The sequence below is a fragment of the Excalfactoria chinensis genome, chromosome 2 (genome assembly GCF_039878825.1).
Source record: "Excalfactoria chinensis isolate bCotChi1 chromosome 2, bCotChi1.hap2, whole genome shotgun sequence".
Lineage (NCBI taxonomy): Eukaryota > Metazoa > Chordata > Aves > Galliformes > Phasianidae > Excalfactoria > Excalfactoria chinensis.
Window position 1 is genome coordinate 118,298,707 of NC_092826.1, and position 18,707 is coordinate 118,317,413.

The window sequence follows — 18,707 nt, forward strand, 5'->3', positions numbered from 1 at the left end:
TACCTCTAATGAAGCCCTGAGCATCACATGCTCAAGTCCAGAGCCAAAAAGAGTCCTAGAAGAATGAATATCCTTAAACTCTCAGAATCCTCCAGCCCAGGGGACTGCAGGGAGATGTGCTCAAAATCTTATTTATGAGCAAAGAAGCAGCACAACATATTGTGAGTATAATGGTAGTCTCAGGGCTCTAAACGTTACTCCAGATCTACTGGTTGCAGAAGAAGAAAGGATACCAATGCAGTTAAAATTATTTTGCACGCACTTTCTAGCCCTTTTCCTTCTCTTGCTTCTCTGGGTACTAAAACTGGTGGCTTCACCCTGGTGGTGGTATGAAGGTGGTGTCACAGCAAGCTGTAAGCATTGCTGGAGGAAAGTTGGCACCATGCTGCCCACACTCCCCCAGCCCCTGGCATCTGAGACCATCCCCAGTGGAGAGGTTCGATCCATTCTACCTCCTTGGTCCCAAGTGTCCTCACAGAGAGAGTCAGCATTTGGAAGAGTCACCCTCAGCATTGTACATTAGGGGGAAGGTGTGAAAATCCCAGAGGATTTCTTTTCTCCTCTGCTGTGCTTCTGCATGCACTTCAGCCCCACGGACTGGTTGCGTCCTGCCTCACTATTTCACAACATGACAGCGGGACCACAGCTGAGCACATCAATACCCAGCTCAGCTCTGAAGCTCAGCCCAGGAAGCTGCTCTGCCAAAGTTCAGGTTTCATAGGGCAGGCATAAATGCTAGAGAAGAGGAAATATACATTCGAAAACAATCAGGTTCAGCCTGAAGAAAACATTGGTTTTCAAGACAACTACGAATTAAGGTAAGAGACAATTATATTTCACCTATAACTTGTCAGGCCAGGATGACAAGTGGTGTCTCATGAACTTAGGGAATCTCCTCACTGCTTAACTCTGGGAATCTAAGTGAGATTTACTTTGGATTAAGATGATGTGGGCGATGTTTACAAATGGGGAAGGCAGAAAGGAGAACACTTTTACCAGTCAAAGCAAACCAGGGCAGAGGCATTTTAGTTGGTGGCTGATTTTTTATGGCATCTTGTGGTAAGGGAAACATTCGCCCTGTTAGAATCCCACAAGGTTAAAGCAAAACACTAATAGGTGAACAGTGTGCAGCATCGGTACGGAAGGACGGACCAGGAGGATACAGCCATTCTACTTCACTAGGTGCACTTTATTGGATGTCAGCAGGGATTTTCAAACACTGCACTCACCAGCATTGCTCATTTTTGGCTTTGGCCAGTGAACCAACAGCAGAAACATCAATGACGGTGAAAATGACAGTGAAAATCCAGTACAGGATTTTTGCTAGAGATGATAGAAAGTGGGCAGACTGGGCAGGTGATGACAGAAATCCAAAAATCTGAGAAATCAACTTTCTGTATGACCACATTATTTAATTTCTCTGTGAGTCAGTCTTCAATGGGAAGGGTGTTACACAATCAGTTTGGGTGAGACATTTGTGTAGTAGAGTTGCAGCAGCCCATTAAGTACTTGTGTGATATAAATACAGATGCAGAAATAGCTGCTCCCAACATCTACTCTGTTGGGGCAAAGCCTGTGTGCAGGGCAATAGCAGCGAACTAGGCAATAGGAAAGCAACAGCATTGAGTTCTGGAAATTTGAGCAGTGCAGAAAAAGTCCAAAAGGGGGATAATTAAACCTAAATTTGGGAAAAGGGGATGCAAGAACATGCAGTGAGCTGGGAGGGCTGCTAGAGGATAGCGTGGTCTTGTTAGGAAAATACTCATCAGGACACCGTCATAGGTTAATGCGTGCTGCCCTCTGAAAGCACAGCAGAGAGGATAATTCAACAGATCTCCCATTTCTCAGGTTTCTCAAAGATGCCATGATTAAAAGATCTTATTAACAACAAAAAGGGGACAGGAAATACATAGGCAGAACAATAAAGGTGATGGGAGGATGGTGCCAGCAGTAACTATAAACAAGCACAAACAGTGCACACTGCTGCAAACAACTGCCTCTTTCCACAGTCTATCCCACAGAAAATATGAAAAAAAATCTGAATACCACTCAAGTAGAGAATGCCTGGGAAAAAGAAATACTGAGGAAGAGCAGTTCAGAGAAAACAAGGGCAGAATGCACAGCTATGCATGTAAATATTAGAGGAAAAGTGTGCAACATGGCTATTGTGAGGACAAAGCCATGGTTCTTCCAGCCCACATTTCATATATATTCCTGTCCTGTGGCAGGTTCCTGGAACTGTACAAAGCCTGAAAGCCTGCTCGGCATGCAGAGCTTCTGCAGAGGGCCCCGGCATCTGTGTCAGTGGGTCTCTTCATCAGCAGCAGGACCACAAAGCCATGAACATAAGAGGCATGGGGGGAAAATTCTGAACCATTCTTCAGTGTTTTTTGAACCTCAGTTGTAAGGCCCATGGGAGATATAGGAGCCAGGGTCATACTGTCAGGTCATACTCTCCTAAGTCATTTCTGAAACAGGTATGTAGGGCTCTGAGCTTCTTAGAGCCACGTTTCTGAAGTAGTTGGACTGCCAAAGGCTCAGACTGGTGCCTTGTGAGGGTCTTGGAAGTACCTTAGTGCTTAGCTCCCATTCAGATGAACTATTCAAGTAGTGACAGCATCTCGTTTAAATGCTTTGATGTGGTTATCTAACATGACATTTGCTCAAGAGCCCCTACAGGTCATGTCCTGAAAGTTGAGCTCATATCCCACTCCATCAAGGCCATGCTCAATTCCACTGTTACCTAGAGGGTAACAGCAACAACAAGTAATATGCCCCAGCAAAGCACTGAGCATTTAAATAGCTCCCTAGGGATACAGCAGAATCAGACCAGAAGACCCTCGGAATGGCCTTGAGAAAATCTGAAGAGCAAGATGTTGGGAGCAGGTGGGATCATTGGCACATGGGCACCATATTTCCTGCATGGCCACGGCCTCTGGAGGACTTTGAGAGCGGGATGTTAAAGTGTTAAAGCTTCATCTCACAGCTTTCATTATAAAAACAGCAATAACCACAGGGGCAAGCTGCCACGGCCCCAGAAACCACACAGAGCCTGGTGCAAGCAGCGGGATGTGGCTGGGGGCACAGGGTCCTGGCACAGAGGCTCAGACCCTTGTGCCCCCCTTGCCAGGAAGTCAGTATGAGCAGCAGCTGGGTGGGACCAGGGTATGAGAATCTCCAGCTCTTGGTCAAAATAAGACCTTTGTGTTTGCTCTGCAGCACAGGTGGCGAAGCCTTCCCCATTGGTAGACAGGAATAGCTCCACGTTTCTGTTTTATTGTTTTCTTTATAAAAATCAGAGTCTAGCTAATTCCAATGCAATGATTAAGCTGAAAGTTCTGCCCTAGTTCCTTGCTGCCCTGCAGTTATCTCCAGGTTAGCACTTTCTGGTTGCTTTATAAAGCTTTAGGTTACAGTGACAGAGACCCTGGGCTCTACACTATCCCTTCCTGTCCTCTATAACCCAAGCCTGAAGTTTTCCAATACATTTCTTTTACCCAGAAGTACTGGTTTAAATTTCTAGGCTTACATGCTGCTCATCCCCAGCTATTGGTTTGAATTTAAGTTATAGAATCTACCGCTTCGAACTTAATTTGTGAAGGTGATGTAAAAACCATAGAACTGGTTCAGGGAAGGCGTTCTCTTTAAAATCTTTTTGACCTAAATGTCTTTGCTAAGGGGCTACAAGCCTCTGCAGTTTTCAGGTTTATCTTAATCTGAAGTGGTTTGATCATCTTCCGTTTCTAAGCCTTTTATTTTGTACCTTAAATGCCCTGATTTTTGGAAAGCACCCAGTGTTCTTCCTTATTCATCTTGAACTTCACTCTGAGTTGGAAAATCTAAGAACAAAGTGGCCCACAGCACTATTTGCTTTTGAAAATCTTACCCTCGGTCTTGGGGGGAGCACCCACAAATTAAAGCACCCAAACTGATAAGCAATAAATAAGCTTACAGAACACTGCCTGGCCACAGAAATGGTCCAACTGATCTGATAATAAATCACAGGAGAAAGCATAAATCCAAAGTAAGAGTTTTCCTCACCTTAAAGTCATCAGAGAAGGACAGTAGGAGCAGAGAGCAAGAGAGCACCTGACAGTGTCCCAGTGGTTTGCTTGCTCTGCTCTACTTCCTCCACTGCTTATGAGATTGCACACATGAAGCATGCCTACAGCCCCAGTAGTGAGCCCTACAGATATAAGATTTTCCCTCCTGTGTTCCTTCTCACGTAGTACAGCTGAAAACACCCAAAGATTGCATCAGCTTTTTGTACTGAAACATCCAGCCGGGTGCTCAGTTTCAATGTCTGCCCACATTGGTTTCACGGTTGCCAGGTGAATAGACCCCGTGCTCCTGGCACGGTTTGTGGTGTTCATCTCTCCAGCATGTAATGCTGGCTACAATAAGTGTGAGGGTGAATCATCCCAGAAACCCCAGATTACTCAGAGCTGGCTGAACTGCTGCCCAATCACGTAGTTTTCTGATCGTATCACCCTACTCTGATTCCCAATCTGCTTTCATTCTGCCGATGATAATACTGAAGAGTTTTGGGGTTTGAATTCATGGCTCCCACAGAGTTTTTACAAACAACATATCCAGTTTGGTAAGGATTATTTCACTTACACCAGTTTTAAAAATTTATTTATATTTTAATCTGACAGCTCATCAGTTCATCAGTCCAAATCCAATCATGCTGCTACATAAGATTTGTGTCACCTCAGGCTGGAGAGTGTCCATCCCAACAGCAGGCAACGCAATCCAAGGCTGCAAATCTCCTGCGCTGCATCTATTCTCAGCTTTGTCAGATGACCAAATCAAAGTAGCTGTTGTTGGTTTTTTTAGCTTCACTTAGCTTCACTCTCCCTCTTTACTGTTTACATTTTATTTTGGCATCAGCTTGTCTTATCTCGCCTCCTGCTTTTGAGTATGGCATTGGCACTCCTTCCTGCACTTATAGAAAGAGTACCCAATTCAGGACTGAATGAAAGACTCAATTTAAACTGCACTTGCTGGACTAGGCCTGCTTTGGACCCTAGCTAGCTAAAACATTACCAAGTAGCTCTAGACATCATCCCCAAAGGACAGAGCTGTCCAACTTTGAAAGATAAGCCACAGCAATTGCACCAACCAGTTGGGTGTAAGACTATCACAGAATCACAGAATCACAGAATCACAGAATCACAGAATCACAGAATGACCCGGGTTGGAAGGGACCTCAAGGATCATGTAGTTCCAACCCCCCTGCCTAGCAGGGCCACCAAACATACGCCTTTACTAGATCAGGTTGCCCAGAGCCCTGTCCAACCTGGTCTTGAACACCTCCAAGGATGGGGCATTAACAACCTCCCTGGGCAGCCTGTTCCAGGACCTAACCACTCTCCTAGTAAAGAACTTCCCCCTAACATCCAACCTAAATCTTCCCTCTTTTAACTTAAAACCATTTCCCCTAGTCCTGCTATTATCAGCCCTTTTGAAGAGTTTACCCCCCTCCTAGACTAGAAACTGGGCACCATCTCCGGTTAGTGCGTTGCTCTCACATCTCAGTTTTGTTTTAGGCACCATCCAAACCACCATTAGCAGTATTTGCAGCATCCTAGTGACTACATGCAGAGTGTTTGGTGCCAGAGTTACATCTAGAGTGCTAGAAAGGCTTTCAACCCACTTCCCTCCAGCTCATTTCCAGCCAGTCCCAGTTAATTCCCTTAAACCTTTGTGGTGTGTGCTAGAAGGGCCACTGGTAGTTAGGAGACTTCATTTGGAGGACATGCCCATGGTCTTGCCAAGACTCACCAGCAGGTGGGAAGCTGATGGGTGTAGCTGCAACAGCACGAAAGCAATGATGTTTATATTTGGGTAGGATGGTTGCAGCTCAGATCAAGGCATGAGAAAGGCAAGCATGTCGATTGGGTTTCACAGGGGTCCCCACAAAGCCTATCAGCTTCTCTAGGCCAGCACCAGGCTGAATCACTGCTGTGCAGCTTGGGTGTGTTGGGCCAAGAGCATGCCCTGTTCGCATGGGAAAAGCAAATTAAGTCAACCTCGCCCTGAAGTGCTGACTAAGGTGTGAAAATCTTCTTGAATACTTCATCAGCATATGGTGCAAATTTGAAGCATGACTCTATGTCAGAGGTCTGGTTCGGGTTATTCCTTAAGTTCTCTTTACTCAGTCACAGCAGAGGCACTGTGGAATGCCAAAGAGCTGGCAGACCTGGCTTCTTGACAGTAGAGCTTGTAGCATGCCATCTGGCTGATGATAACGAGATGGATCAGGTGTGAAGTCAGGATTTGGCTCTTGTGTCACCCAGACTGATGTCAAGGCTGTTTGAAGGTTGAAATGCAATGTCTGTTGCTTAGGGGAGTTTCGTGAATCTCTCATAATTTCACTTCCCTATATATTATATACAGTGCACGTGACAGAAATTGGCTGGGAATATCTGGGTTGAGAAACAGTGTTTTCATCCTGCCAACTGTTGTCTTTTAGGCAGCTATAAACATATTTAAAAGCAGAAGTGTTTGTGGGGAGTAGGGCCCAAAGCCATGCATAAATCTGGAGAGAGAAAAGCGGTTGAACATCTCCATGAGAAGCAGAAGTGAATCTACTATTTCCTGTATTCAGCAAGGGAAAATGCCTGGCAGAGACATATTGCAGCCACATCGTTCTTACTCAGTATGCTCTGCAGTCTTCTGTTAACTTTTCCCCTTATTTTAACATTTATCGTAAGCACAAGAGAGTAATTTGGGTTGAGTCAGACAGTGAGAAGACTATCAGTGCGTGGGGTGGGTTCTGCAAGACTGGCAGCAGACACCTGGCTGGGAAGGATGCGGGCGGCCATATTCCAGTTCTCAATCCAGAATGCAATGAAATTTTATTGCATTATGCACATCTGACATATGAGTTGTTTCTTGTGAGGCTTTTGGTCAGTTGCAGTGCGCCTGCTGAGTAATACCAGCTTAAACTGAGCAAAGTGGTGTCAGACAAGCTAAATATTCGAACAGTAGTTGACCACATTACCTATGCAGGATGACTAGCAGTAAGAGAAGTCCACCAGGGCTTAGGGCCATCCCATAGCAGAAACCACATTTCTTGACAAGTATGAGACCTTTCCATTGCCCAGCATTATATACTGACATGTACTGGCTCATACAGAAACCTTCCAGAGGGACAAGCTGCCTTTCTAGGCACGAACTGAGGGAGCAAGCATGGGAACCATGAGCACAAGTAGGAGCTCTCAAGAGGATACAGCGACTTGGTGTGAGCTCCCTCTTTCCAGTTGAAGTTCACACTCCAGCATCGCCAAACAACTCTTCTTGGGTGCATGGATAGCACAGATGCTAAGGAAATATGAGAGGTATCAATTGACTCTTACTTCTGTGTCAGGACACGCTGGGACCTCGAGTCCTCCATTTATCTCTTGCCGAGGCTGATCAAACCCTGTGCACAGCCTCTTCCATTTAGATAGCGTCAGTGAAGAGCTATCCATAAGCGTATCAGCCCACACGGCAAGGAGGCAGCTGTGGAACAGTGCAGAGGGGTGGCAGGGAGCTATGCGGGCTCTTAGTGACTCGTATGTGTCACAAGAGTCTCTGGTGCACCACTGACACGTCTTTTCATTTTAAAGGGAGCTGCTGCAGACATTTGATCTTTGAAGAGATGAAAGAATAGGTCAGCACTGGAAGGCAACACCTAGGGACATGGTGCAGTCACCGACCTTGGAGGCATTCAAGGAACATTTAGATGTTGTGTTGAGGGCCATGGTTTCATGAGAACTGTTGGTGATAGGTAGATGGTTGGACTGGATAATCTTGTAAGTCTTTTCCAGCCCTGGTGATTCTATGATTATATGATTATATACTGTGTCTGCTGCTTGTTCCTGTATCCCTTCACACAGTAGATAAAGCAGTAACTGGGCAGACAGGAAGAGATAGGCAATATCTCACCCATCTCTGTCAGCAGTTCTAGTTAGTTATCTCACCAGTAGAAAACTGAAACCTTGTTTCCTCATTGTTTGCCATGAATTCTGCACATTGCCATTGGAGAACCAGCCTGGGCAGCAGACAGAGGGCTTGGTTCCAGATGGCGTGCACCCATGGGTGCTCCTGCAGGCTGCATGCAGCCCGGTCCTCTGTCGGTGCCCCATGGCGCCTGTGCTGAGACACCCCTTCTGCCTGCCCGCTTTTCCTGTGCCAAACCACAGAGCTTGTTTGCTAATGACTGTGGGCACTTCTCGTTTAGGTGTCTGGGGGACAGCAAAGCTTTGAAATTTAAGAATAAAGTGTTTTAAAACGGAGAGTGCACGTTGCCAGCTGGCACTCTTTGAGTAATGACTGCAAAATGAGAGGCCAAAACTTAATGGGCCACACCATAAAGGTCACTCTAGCACTGAGGTATTTGGAGAAAATATCAGGATAGTCAGATCAACCATCCACAGGGGAGTTTGTTGTAGTTACCACCACATCATACGAAACTTCTTAGGCTAGGGCAGTCTCACACCTTGGGGCATTTTTACTTCATGCATAGTCATGCAAGGCTCATTGCAAACAGGCTGCAGAAGTGATTGCTGTCAGGGGAGCATGAACATGTAAGCTGGGATTCTACTTGCTTCACTCCCGATCTTTGCTCCTGCCATATCAGCATGCATCTGCCAAGCTGGGAGTCTTAGCACACTTCTACCCTGGGGTTAGCATTTGGGGTTAGACTCCGCTCCTGCTGATCACGGTTCCATTTAGAATGCTGCTTCCTGCTGAACGCTGCCCAGCAAAGCGGGAGAGTGTCTGCATTTCTCACGCAGCGATGCACCACCTGCACTGCTTGCTTTGCTGCTGCTCGGCCTCCCATGCAAGCAGAAGGGGCTCATGAACTCTTTAACATTCTCACTTTTTTCTTGTACTAGGGAGCTAATTTTTAATGAAGTACATGTAAGAGTCTGGACTTACCTTAGTATCTACCACTACAGAGATAAAGCTCTCACTAACCCAAATAGTGACACAATCCCAAAGTGAGTGTTGGTGAGGCCTCTCGCACCAGATCCTGGGTCTCTCTCTAACATTATTCTCTTTTCCCTTTTCATGTTGCTTCTAGCCAGAAAATTCAGCATGACGGAAGCACTGCCTGAAGTGACAACCGAATACAGTTACGACGAAGCTGCTTTCACCTGTGATGAAACTGACATCCAAGCCTTTGGAAAAATATTTCTGCCGTTGTTTTATATCGCCGTGTTCGGCCTAGGCCTTGCAGGGAATGTAATGGTGGTTTTGGCCATCGTGAAAGAAGGCAGTAAAAAGAGCGTTACTGATATTTATCTCCTGAACTTGGCTGTCTCAGACCTTCTTTTCGTGATCTCTCTCCCCTTCTGGGCTTCCAGCACAGTGAGGGGATGGACCTTTGGCACTATCCCCTGCAAAGTTGTGTCCTCACTGTATTACATCGGATTCTTCGGGGGCATGTTTTTTATCACCGTGATCAGTATCGACAGATACTTGGCCATTGTCCGGGCAACGTATTCCTTGAAATCCAGAACAATGAAGCACAGCTTTCTGATAACCTGCGGGGTGTGGGCAACAGCAGTTCTGGTTTCGGTGCCACATTTTGTGTTCTCCCAGATGTTAGAAAATGACTGCTTCCCTGTGTTACCCCAGGAGCTGATGAACATCTGGCCAGTGTTCTGCAACGTGGAACTGAACACCGTTGGTTTTATCATCCCAGTCTGCATCATATGCTACTGCTACTGCGGGATCATCAAAACCCTGCTGTACTGCAAAAACCAGAAAAAAGCACGAGCCATTAAACTGACCTTGGTTGTGGTGGTTGTGTTTTTCCTGTTTTGGACCCCATACAACGTACTGATTTTTCTCGAAACTTTGAGGCACTACGAGTTGTTTATAAATTGCAATCAAATTAAATCACTGGACTATGCAATGCACCTGACCGAAACCATCGCATTCAGCCACTGCTGCCTTAATCCTCTTATCTATGCCTTTGCTGGGGAAAAATTCAGGAAGTATCTTCACCGTGTCTGCTTCAAGTACTGTCCATGCCTGTGCTTCTGTGGGCCCTGCAATCATTACGATGTCCGCCCTTCAACTAGCTATGCAGAAAGCATGGTGAACAGCAACATTACCCTCAACACCAGTGACCAGGATGGAACTGTCTTCCTCTGAAGCCAGAAAGCCTCCTTGGAAAAAGAAATCTGTGTAGATACCCCTCTGCAGGGCTAGCACTGCCAAGAGACTGATGTTAGCCATTGGGAAAGATCTACGACAGCACTGAATTACTGACATGCTTTTTGTTAAGCATTAAATATTCTAAAGTAGTGAATATTTCCAAAACAAAAGCAGTACAACATGTCAAGGCTGAACACTGAAGCAAATCAAGAGAGAGGTAAAGTAGAAGTAAAAGCAGCATCCTCTGCCCAGAACAGCAACGGAGAAGAATTTAGGACAGGGACACTGTTACACAGTTTTGTCATCTACACTTCCGTGCCCGTATGTGCGTGTGGTATAAATGTACATAGAACTTAACTCATTTAAGAAAAGATCTCTTTAATTAGTAGCAGCTGACCATTAGCAAATGAGACTGTTTTTATTGCTATATACTGAACTATCTCCATATGGAAGGAATTTTGGGGAGTTCTTGATTGCAACAAATGTTTTACCTGTGCTTTCATAACTAATAAAACCCTAAAAAACCAGAGTTCTTTCTGAATATGCATTTAGTGCCAACCATACACTCAGCAACATTCAATTAACGAAGCAAGGACTCTCCTGAAGAGCTTGGGACCCAACCAGGAGCTGATCTGCACCAGTGGCACCTCTCCTGATTTCTTTGGACATCATAAGGCAGAGCACTTCATGTAGCACATCCTCAAGAGTTCTGCTGAGTGAGTGTCTGCCAAGTTGGTAAAATGTTGGGACAGCTGTCACTGGGATGTGGGCTGGGGGTTGTTGTGTTTGGCTGCTGTTTGCAGTACAGAGTAGCTATTTGCTTCACACCCATGCTCTGCTTGCCCCACACTGAAAACACCGACTGTGGGATGTATATACCAAGAGTGCTCTCTGGCCTCCAAATATCCCTTTTGACCATGCAATGAGAACACATAAGGGTGGTAAACATCAATAAGACAAGAGAACGTGCCTTCCCAGGGCCTCCCTGGAGAGCTGCTGCTACTATGTGCCATGGGTGAGATTTTGTCAAGTCTGTGGGCTGGAGATATGGGAATGCGAAATGGCCTGTTGCCATCTGTGATGCTGAGATCACCATACGAAGATCAATCTTGCAAGACAAACCCATGCCAATGGGACACATTTTAACACACTGATGAAACCATCAAATACGAAATGAGTAACCAACCTATTTTCCATAAGCGTTCATTCAGCAAATAGTAAACGACTGATTCTTTTCTGCTGAGCTTTCAGCACAGAGTACTGTATAACAGCACCTTTCCATAAAGCACCTGGTTTTAGGTGGAAAGATTATACACACTTCATATTTAAAATGTCAGCTATAGGTGGACTTTCTGATCTCTTGTCTGAGCATAAGAGTAGTGCGAGCATCACAAGAAAACTTCTTCCCTGCCCCCCGCCCCAGCAAGTGATCCCCTGCCCACTAGTGGTATTTTAAGAAATGCTTAGATGTGCAGGAATTAAGAGGAAGGTGCTCTGAGACCAAACAAGAAGTTGTCTGCATGAAATCAGCCCAGAGAAGGTTTATTGTGGAGCTGAGCACTGCAGGCTCACTTGGGTTGTTCAGTCTTTGGTTTTCGGAACATGTTAAGCTGCTGAGTGCAAAGAGTAAAAGGCAGCTTTAACTATGAACCAGAATGACAAGTTCAAGTCCCAGAGGCTGACCAGCTGCTCTTTAGAAATGGGGAGCATGTTCCTGCCCATCCTCAGTGGTTTCACAGGAACTCAGCACGTTTACAGCATTCACGGCACCTCACAGCATATCACCTTGCATGTTCATCATGGAATCACTAAGGTTAGAAAAGACCTCAAAGACTATCTAGTTCTCCAGATGTGGCCTCACCAGGGCAGAAAAGAGGGGGAGGATCACAGCTGTTTAAACACGATGTCTTTTTGCTGGTCTTTTAGCATTTGCATGACAAGGAAAGCTTTGTGCGGGGTTTCCTGACACTGTGCTCTGTAACACAGAACTATTGAGATGTTTCCTCAGAGCAGAAGTGGTAAATCTTCGAAAACACGATAAAAACCAAGATCATCATTTTTGCAGGAAGAGTTTTGTTGCAATGTCCCTTAAAACAGCTCAGCCTCCATAAACCATACCACTTCCCCAGGTTTCTGCTTACTTTACATATTGTGGTCCTGGAGGCCTTCTATCCACTGTCTGAGCCTGACTGAAAGCCCTCTGATGTCTCTTCACGTCCCTCCACTGGACTTCCAATAAACTGCAGCCTTTACTCAGAGATAACACTTCTCTATCAAAACCTCTGCAGCAGGAAATTGGTATTTTCAGCCAAATTCAGCTATTTCACAGCATAGATTTTTCCAAGTGTTTCTTGTATTTTCCCTGATCGAATTTCATCACCTCAGTTTCCCTCTCCCTCCATCAGTTTTTAGGCATATACGCCTGGAAATGTGTAATGGTAGAGTCCCAAAAGTCAAAACAGATTCTGGAGCTGTTTCCCATCCACCAAAAAGGAGACCACAGTTCCTCCCAAGAAGCGCAGTCTGGTCAGGGGGCTCAGCCTGCAGATGTGACACACATGATGACCAACAGGTTCACTGCTCTCTGAAAAGCCAAAGGTCTGCATGACATTAGACCTGGCAAGTTACAGTTTGCAGATGAAAACACACACACACACACAGACCTGTAACATCTATCGACCGAATAGAAATTGACTTTGCAAAATGGAGGTCAGGTATCCCCTGGGTTCAGTAGAAGGCTGCTTTGGGGGACTTTTTGTCATCAAAAAAATCTAGTCCTCCAATATCTAATTAAAATAGCTTTTAATTTTTTTTTTTTTTTTTCATTGACCTCTTGGGGTTTATAATTTGTACAAAAAGCTTGGGAATGCAACCAGCAGAACATCACACCGAGCTGGGAAATTGCTTAGGAGTGAGAGCTGGAGGTTTTAGAGCCAACATCAGAAGAAGATGCTGTTCACATACTGCCTTGGATTTAGAATTTGCTGGGAGTGAGTCTGAAGTCCTGGTTCCGGGGTGCCCTGAAGCTTTAAGGGCTACATTCCACAGAGAAACTATTTATTAACTTAATTGGCTATAGATTAAGTTCCATCATTTCCACTTTGTCTTTATCACCTTTGCAAGGTGCCTCACTGAGCTCCTGCAGGTTACACAAAACTGTTGTCCTAGCAGGACGCTGTTGCCAAAGACAGGACAAGTCCCATTTACACAAGCCCCACATCCTGTCATCCCTAAAAAACCATGGGAGATTTTTTTCCAGGTAAAAACTCAGTTATCAGCTGCATTCTTGGCAAAATGGAATTGTAGGAACCACACTGTCTCTGCTCACCATTGCTTTCGCTCCTAGCTGCTAACATTTCTGTTCTGCGGCCACTGCCCCAGCACTGTGCCATGCTTTGCCAAAGGCTGTTTACATACCACTTCCAAAGTAGCCACATTTTAGTAGCGCACGGAGTATTTTATGTATTAAATACCTACCCAGTTCCAATTGAGGATTTACTGTTCTGAAGCTAAAATTTAGAACTAACAAAAGATGTTCCCTGTCACATATATACAACTTCTGCCAAAGCTGGTAATAATTCTGCTGCTGCTGTGATAATTAGCTGCTAATTTACTTGGCTATTACTGTAAGCCTTTAACTCACACATCTTCACACCCAAGCCCCAAGATCTGGGTGTTGCAGACTTAGAGTTAACACGTTGTTTTGAACACCACAAAAATACCCACCAAGAGCTCCTGTATAATTTTGCTTGTTGCATTAATACTCAGTACACAAATATGCAGAATGCTGCCAAATAGTTTCCCACGGAAACTTTATTTTTTACCAGTGAAAAATGGTTTGAAGTTTGTATTTGCTATATTTCCACCAGTGACCATTTGATCAGCAGGAAGCAGCACCCTAACGTTATGCCAACAAAGGCAGCACTCAGTGAACAGGATGGAGAATGCAAGCAAAGACTCTGAGCATACAAAGATTCTTCCACTACACGGGAGATATTGCCATCCTCACTTATAATTAGAACAGTCTTCTTCACATTTCACTCAGACTGGAAGTCTCCGATATGTTATATGCATTTGTCACTGTTTCATATTCAGCTGCAGCCCAGCAGGCTACCAACCATTTGGACTACAGATCCACTCGCTGAGATATCTGGGCAACTGAGAGAAGCTGAGTTCTCCGCTGACAAAACAAACAAATAAATTGCATTAAGCCCACAAATGCTACATTAAAATTAAAATTAACAGCACAAAGGAAATGTCTGTGATGGCCATGATAAGCAGTGTTAGAGGATAATGGTGAAGCCAATGAAACAGAACAGTAGATGGCTCCACGCCTCTGCTGATGAGTCAGTTCTCTCAAGTGACAGAGATGAGCTGCTGTTTCTATGTGCAATTTCCTATGCCAATGACTTTGTCAGTACAGCTCATTACAAATAATAATTGCTTGAAGCCCTGATCACAGAATCATAGAATTGCAGAATGGTTTGGATTGGAAGGAACCTTTAAAGCCCACCCAGTCCCAACTCCTGCCATGAGCAGTGTTGCCACTCACCAGTTCAGGCTGCCCAGGGCCCCATCCAACCTGGACCTGAGAATCTCCAGGAATGGGGCACCACAGCTTCTCTGGGCAGCTGTGTCAGGGCCTCACTGCCCTCTGAGTAAAGAAATTATTCTTAACATACAACCTAAACCTCTTCTCTTTTAGTTTAAAGCCATTCCTCCTTGTTCTATCACTATTAGACACTGTAAAAAGTCAGTCTTCTTCCTGTTTATAAGCTCCTTTCAGGCACTAGAAGACTGCAATGAGTTCTCCCCAGTCTTCTCCAGGCTGAACAAGCCCAACTCCTTTAGTCTTTCCGCATAGGAGAGTGCTTGTGCCTCACGGCACATGGCTCGGTGACTTGTGACTCCATGGCACAAGTCTCATGGTAGGTGGCATACAACATGCAGCTCCCTTGTACCTTATGGCTCAGAAGTACATCCCCTTACCCTGTCAAATCTAGTTTAAAGCTCTACTGATCATTTCAGCTAGATTACTTCCCAAAACATTCTTGCCTTTCCAGGGCAGCTGTGATCCTGTGTCAATTTGGCCACTCTTTCAAGGGTGTCTTCATGATCAGTCCAAAACTCTGAGTGTGACACTTATCCATGCAGCCATCCATTCAACAGATACATTCTCCTTCCTAGGTCCCACTTTCCAATCAGGATAGAGAAGAACACTACCTGTACTCCCAACCCTGTCACTGTCTCTTCAAGACTGTCTCTCTAATCTTCTTATTGCAGCCTCACGTGAATTGACTTGAAAGAGCAGGAATGGATAGCAGTCCTGCTGCTTTACAAGGGATAGTATTTTCTTCTTGATATCATGAACGTGGGCCCCTGGCAGGCAGCAAATCTCTCTTAGAGAGATTGTCAAACAGGTGCATGAGTGCCTCTCAGCGAGGAGTCCCCAATTACTACCATCCTCAACCTTTTTTTTTTTTTTGGTGGCACTGGTTCTAACGTTAGAGGTGCTTAGCTAGACTAACTTTGTGTAATTGTCCTCTGCTGGACCCGACATTTGGCACTATTGAACCTCATACAGTTTGCCTTGGCCCATCAATCCAGTCTATCCAGTTTACCCTCTTCCAGTTTAAAGCCATTTCCTCTCATTCTGTCACTACATGCTCTTATAAAAGGTGCCTCCCCAGCTTTCCTGTAGACCCCCTTCAGATACTGGAAGGCTACTATAAGGTTTCCCCAGAGCTTTCTCTAGTCTCTCTCAGCCTCTTCCCATAGGGGAGGTGCTCCAGCCCTTTGATCATCTTTGGGGCTCTCCTCTGGACCTGCTCCAACAGCTCCATATCCTTTTTGTGTTGGGGATCCCAGAACTGGATGCAGTTCTCCAGGAGGGTCTCACAGAGTAGAGCAGAGTAGAGGGGCAGAATCACCTCCCTCAACCTGCTGGTCACACTTCTCTTGGTGCTACCCAGGATATGGTTGGCCTTCTGGGCTGCAAGTGCACATGGCTCGTGTTGAATCTCTCATCAGTCAGCACTTCCAAATCCTTCTCCTCAGGGCTGCTCTCAAGCCAGCCTGTATCTGTGATTGAGATTGCCTCAATATACACCATAATATACATAATATATATCATCTGCTTGATGCACGTTAGTAGATGCACAAGGAGGATCGATTTAAAAAATTTAATTACTTCTTAGATCATGATTATAAAATCTTGAGAATAAGCTTTTAAAGTCATTTTTTTGTATTGCTTGTATACTGGAAAAAACTCAGGACAACTTTAAAACTAGTAGGGGTGTAAGGTCAGTTACACTGAAAATAGATCATTTGGAGATATTGACTACAGCTTGTGAAGCAAAAACAATTGGATATCTAGTTGATGTAGACTGTCTTCTGATTTGTAAACCTTCTGCAAATTGCATTATGTAATTAAATACAGTTATCTTGCCCATGGGACAGCTATTAACATCATTCAGTACAGAAAGCTCTCAGATTTATCTGTTTGAAAATGTAGAGTCTAATGACAAATATATTTTACCACAGGCAACAAAATTCACATAGAGCGGTTTGACAAAGATGCAACATTCATATTTTGTTTCTTAGGCAACAAGTTAATTTGAAGATCCACAGAAATAAACTCAGATGTAAGAAGTATTTATGGTAAAGGGTCTGGAATACTGGCATCAACCACGATTTTCCTCTCCGGACAAGTGCTTTTTCATTCTTCTTGTTTCTTCATCCTTTTACAAAACGCTTGATTAGGAGATTTGGTACAGAATATTTCAGAAAAGAGGGAAGAAATAAGGCAGTGGATCTGAAAGAAGCTATTCATGCATGTGGTGGAAAAGTCATGCCCCTCTTTAATTTAGCAGAGCAAATGGCAGTAATTTCTTAATTTGTCAGTTCACGTTGGTGAGTCCAGGACAGTAGACTACTAGATACCTTAGTTAAATACTAAATTGTATTTGTTGTATGTTTTTTGTTGTCCTGAAAATCTCTTCATACACTTACCTGTCAGTAAAATACATGCGGCTCACTATAATTCACCTACCCAGGTTTAGTATTCATGGTCTTTTGCTTCACTTTTGCTGCAGATTTTCACTATGAAAAAGAAAGTTTCCTTTCTGTCAGAGAAGTCCAATTAATACACAGGTATATTTAAACCTAAAGAATACAGAAAGAATACAGAAAACAAAACAAAACATATGTATGTTCAGTTTCTCTCTTCTCACTACCATTTGCCAAGGGCAACTTTTGGCATTTCAGAGCTGATTGCAGATGAGTGAAAAATTTTTTAATGATCGGTACAGAGAACCAGTAGTTGTTTATAGCTTAATAAACACCCATTCAGCTACTAAAGGTCAAGGTCTTTTTTGGTTCAGATACATGGCGAACTTTCTAATATTTTTTGTCCTTACAGACAGATTAGTCAGTTTCTCCTTTAAAATTAGTGTTCATGACACACAGTACAACATATCTGAGAAGTAGCAATTACTTGTAGTTGCCATGGGTGAAAGCAATAAGGCTATTCTTAGTGCACTTCCTTGTACCCATGGTCTTTCCATGCTAATACTCTCTGCTTATTGAGCTGTCTTCACTGATTTAACAGAGATTAAGGCAGTTCAGTATGACATAAAACAGAACACCACTACTGAACATTTATGTTCATTGTTGGTGGGCCATGTTGAGGTCTGAAATGGGAGATTCAGTTCCTCGTGATACAAACTCCAGATCAAGCTCAGCCTACAGATGTTTTGGGTGTCTTCTGTGAAGTCTGCAGATCACTCCTTTATCTGCCCAGTCCAGTCCATCCCCAGCCTTCTTAAGCACTGCCATGCCCCTTGCCCTGCTTTGCAGTGCCTGGTGGTAGATGCAGCTGGAGACAATGCTGTCTATGTACTTCCCAGATGCTGCTGGCTCTGGCAGCCATCTGCAGGAGAGGACTGACAATATTGCAACTTGTCTGCTTTAATTTGACATGTCTGAAGCAACATAATAAGGGATCCAGAACCATTGTCCAAGAAATTACTTGAAAGAAGTTTCATCTTTCTTTCCTTCTGTTATTCATTTGCATTTTTTATTCTCTCTTGATATGCTGGCACTCAATTCTTTCTGGTTGCACAATCTGATACTGCTCTATCACATTGCTGATGATCATTTGAATAGATCTCCAAATCCCACTTCTTGGATTCACCTGCTTTCCAATCACAGCCTGTTTCCACGTAGACACCTAAGTTTAGGAGTATTCGTATAGAGTTGAATTGTGCCCTTAATCCCTTAAAGTCTTTCTGTTGCACTTCAAAATCAGCCCTTCTCTTTAATAACCTCTTTATTATACAAACAAACAATGTCATCTTACTTTTGGCTTCTTTTCAGTGTCGTGTAGGGACATACTGAAGAACATTTATCCTGACAGAATGCAGCTCCTAAAAACTCCTTTTCTATTAAGCGGATTTTAAAAAAGCTTTCCCTGCTTGCATTTCTGCAAAGATTTCACTCATCCTTTACGTGTAAAATAGTAATAACACAAGCAATCTCAGAATATGAAA

General features: G+C 44.2%; 1 protein-coding gene across 1 annotated transcript; it reads left to right on the forward strand.

The window, feature by feature from the left end:
• The first annotated feature begins 738 nt into the window (after positions 1-738).
• On the forward strand, positions 739-10,474 carry LOC140248820 (CX3C chemokine receptor 1-like). Its single transcript, XM_072329866.1, has 2 exons — positions 739-818; positions 9,077-10,474. Exon 2 carries the CDS (start codon positions 9,091-9,093, stop codon positions 10,153-10,155), a length of 1,065 nt encoding a protein of 354 aa, XP_072185967.1. The 5' UTR covers positions 739-818; positions 9,077-9,090; the 3' UTR covers positions 10,156-10,474.
• The last annotated feature ends 8,233 nt before the right edge of the window (positions 10,475-18,707 follow it).

Excerpts from the sequence above, each read along its gene's own strand:
- LOC140248820 (XM_072329866.1), top strand. The coding sequence starts at position 9,091 with ATGACGGAAGCACTGCCTGAAGTGACAACCGAATACAGTTACGACGAA.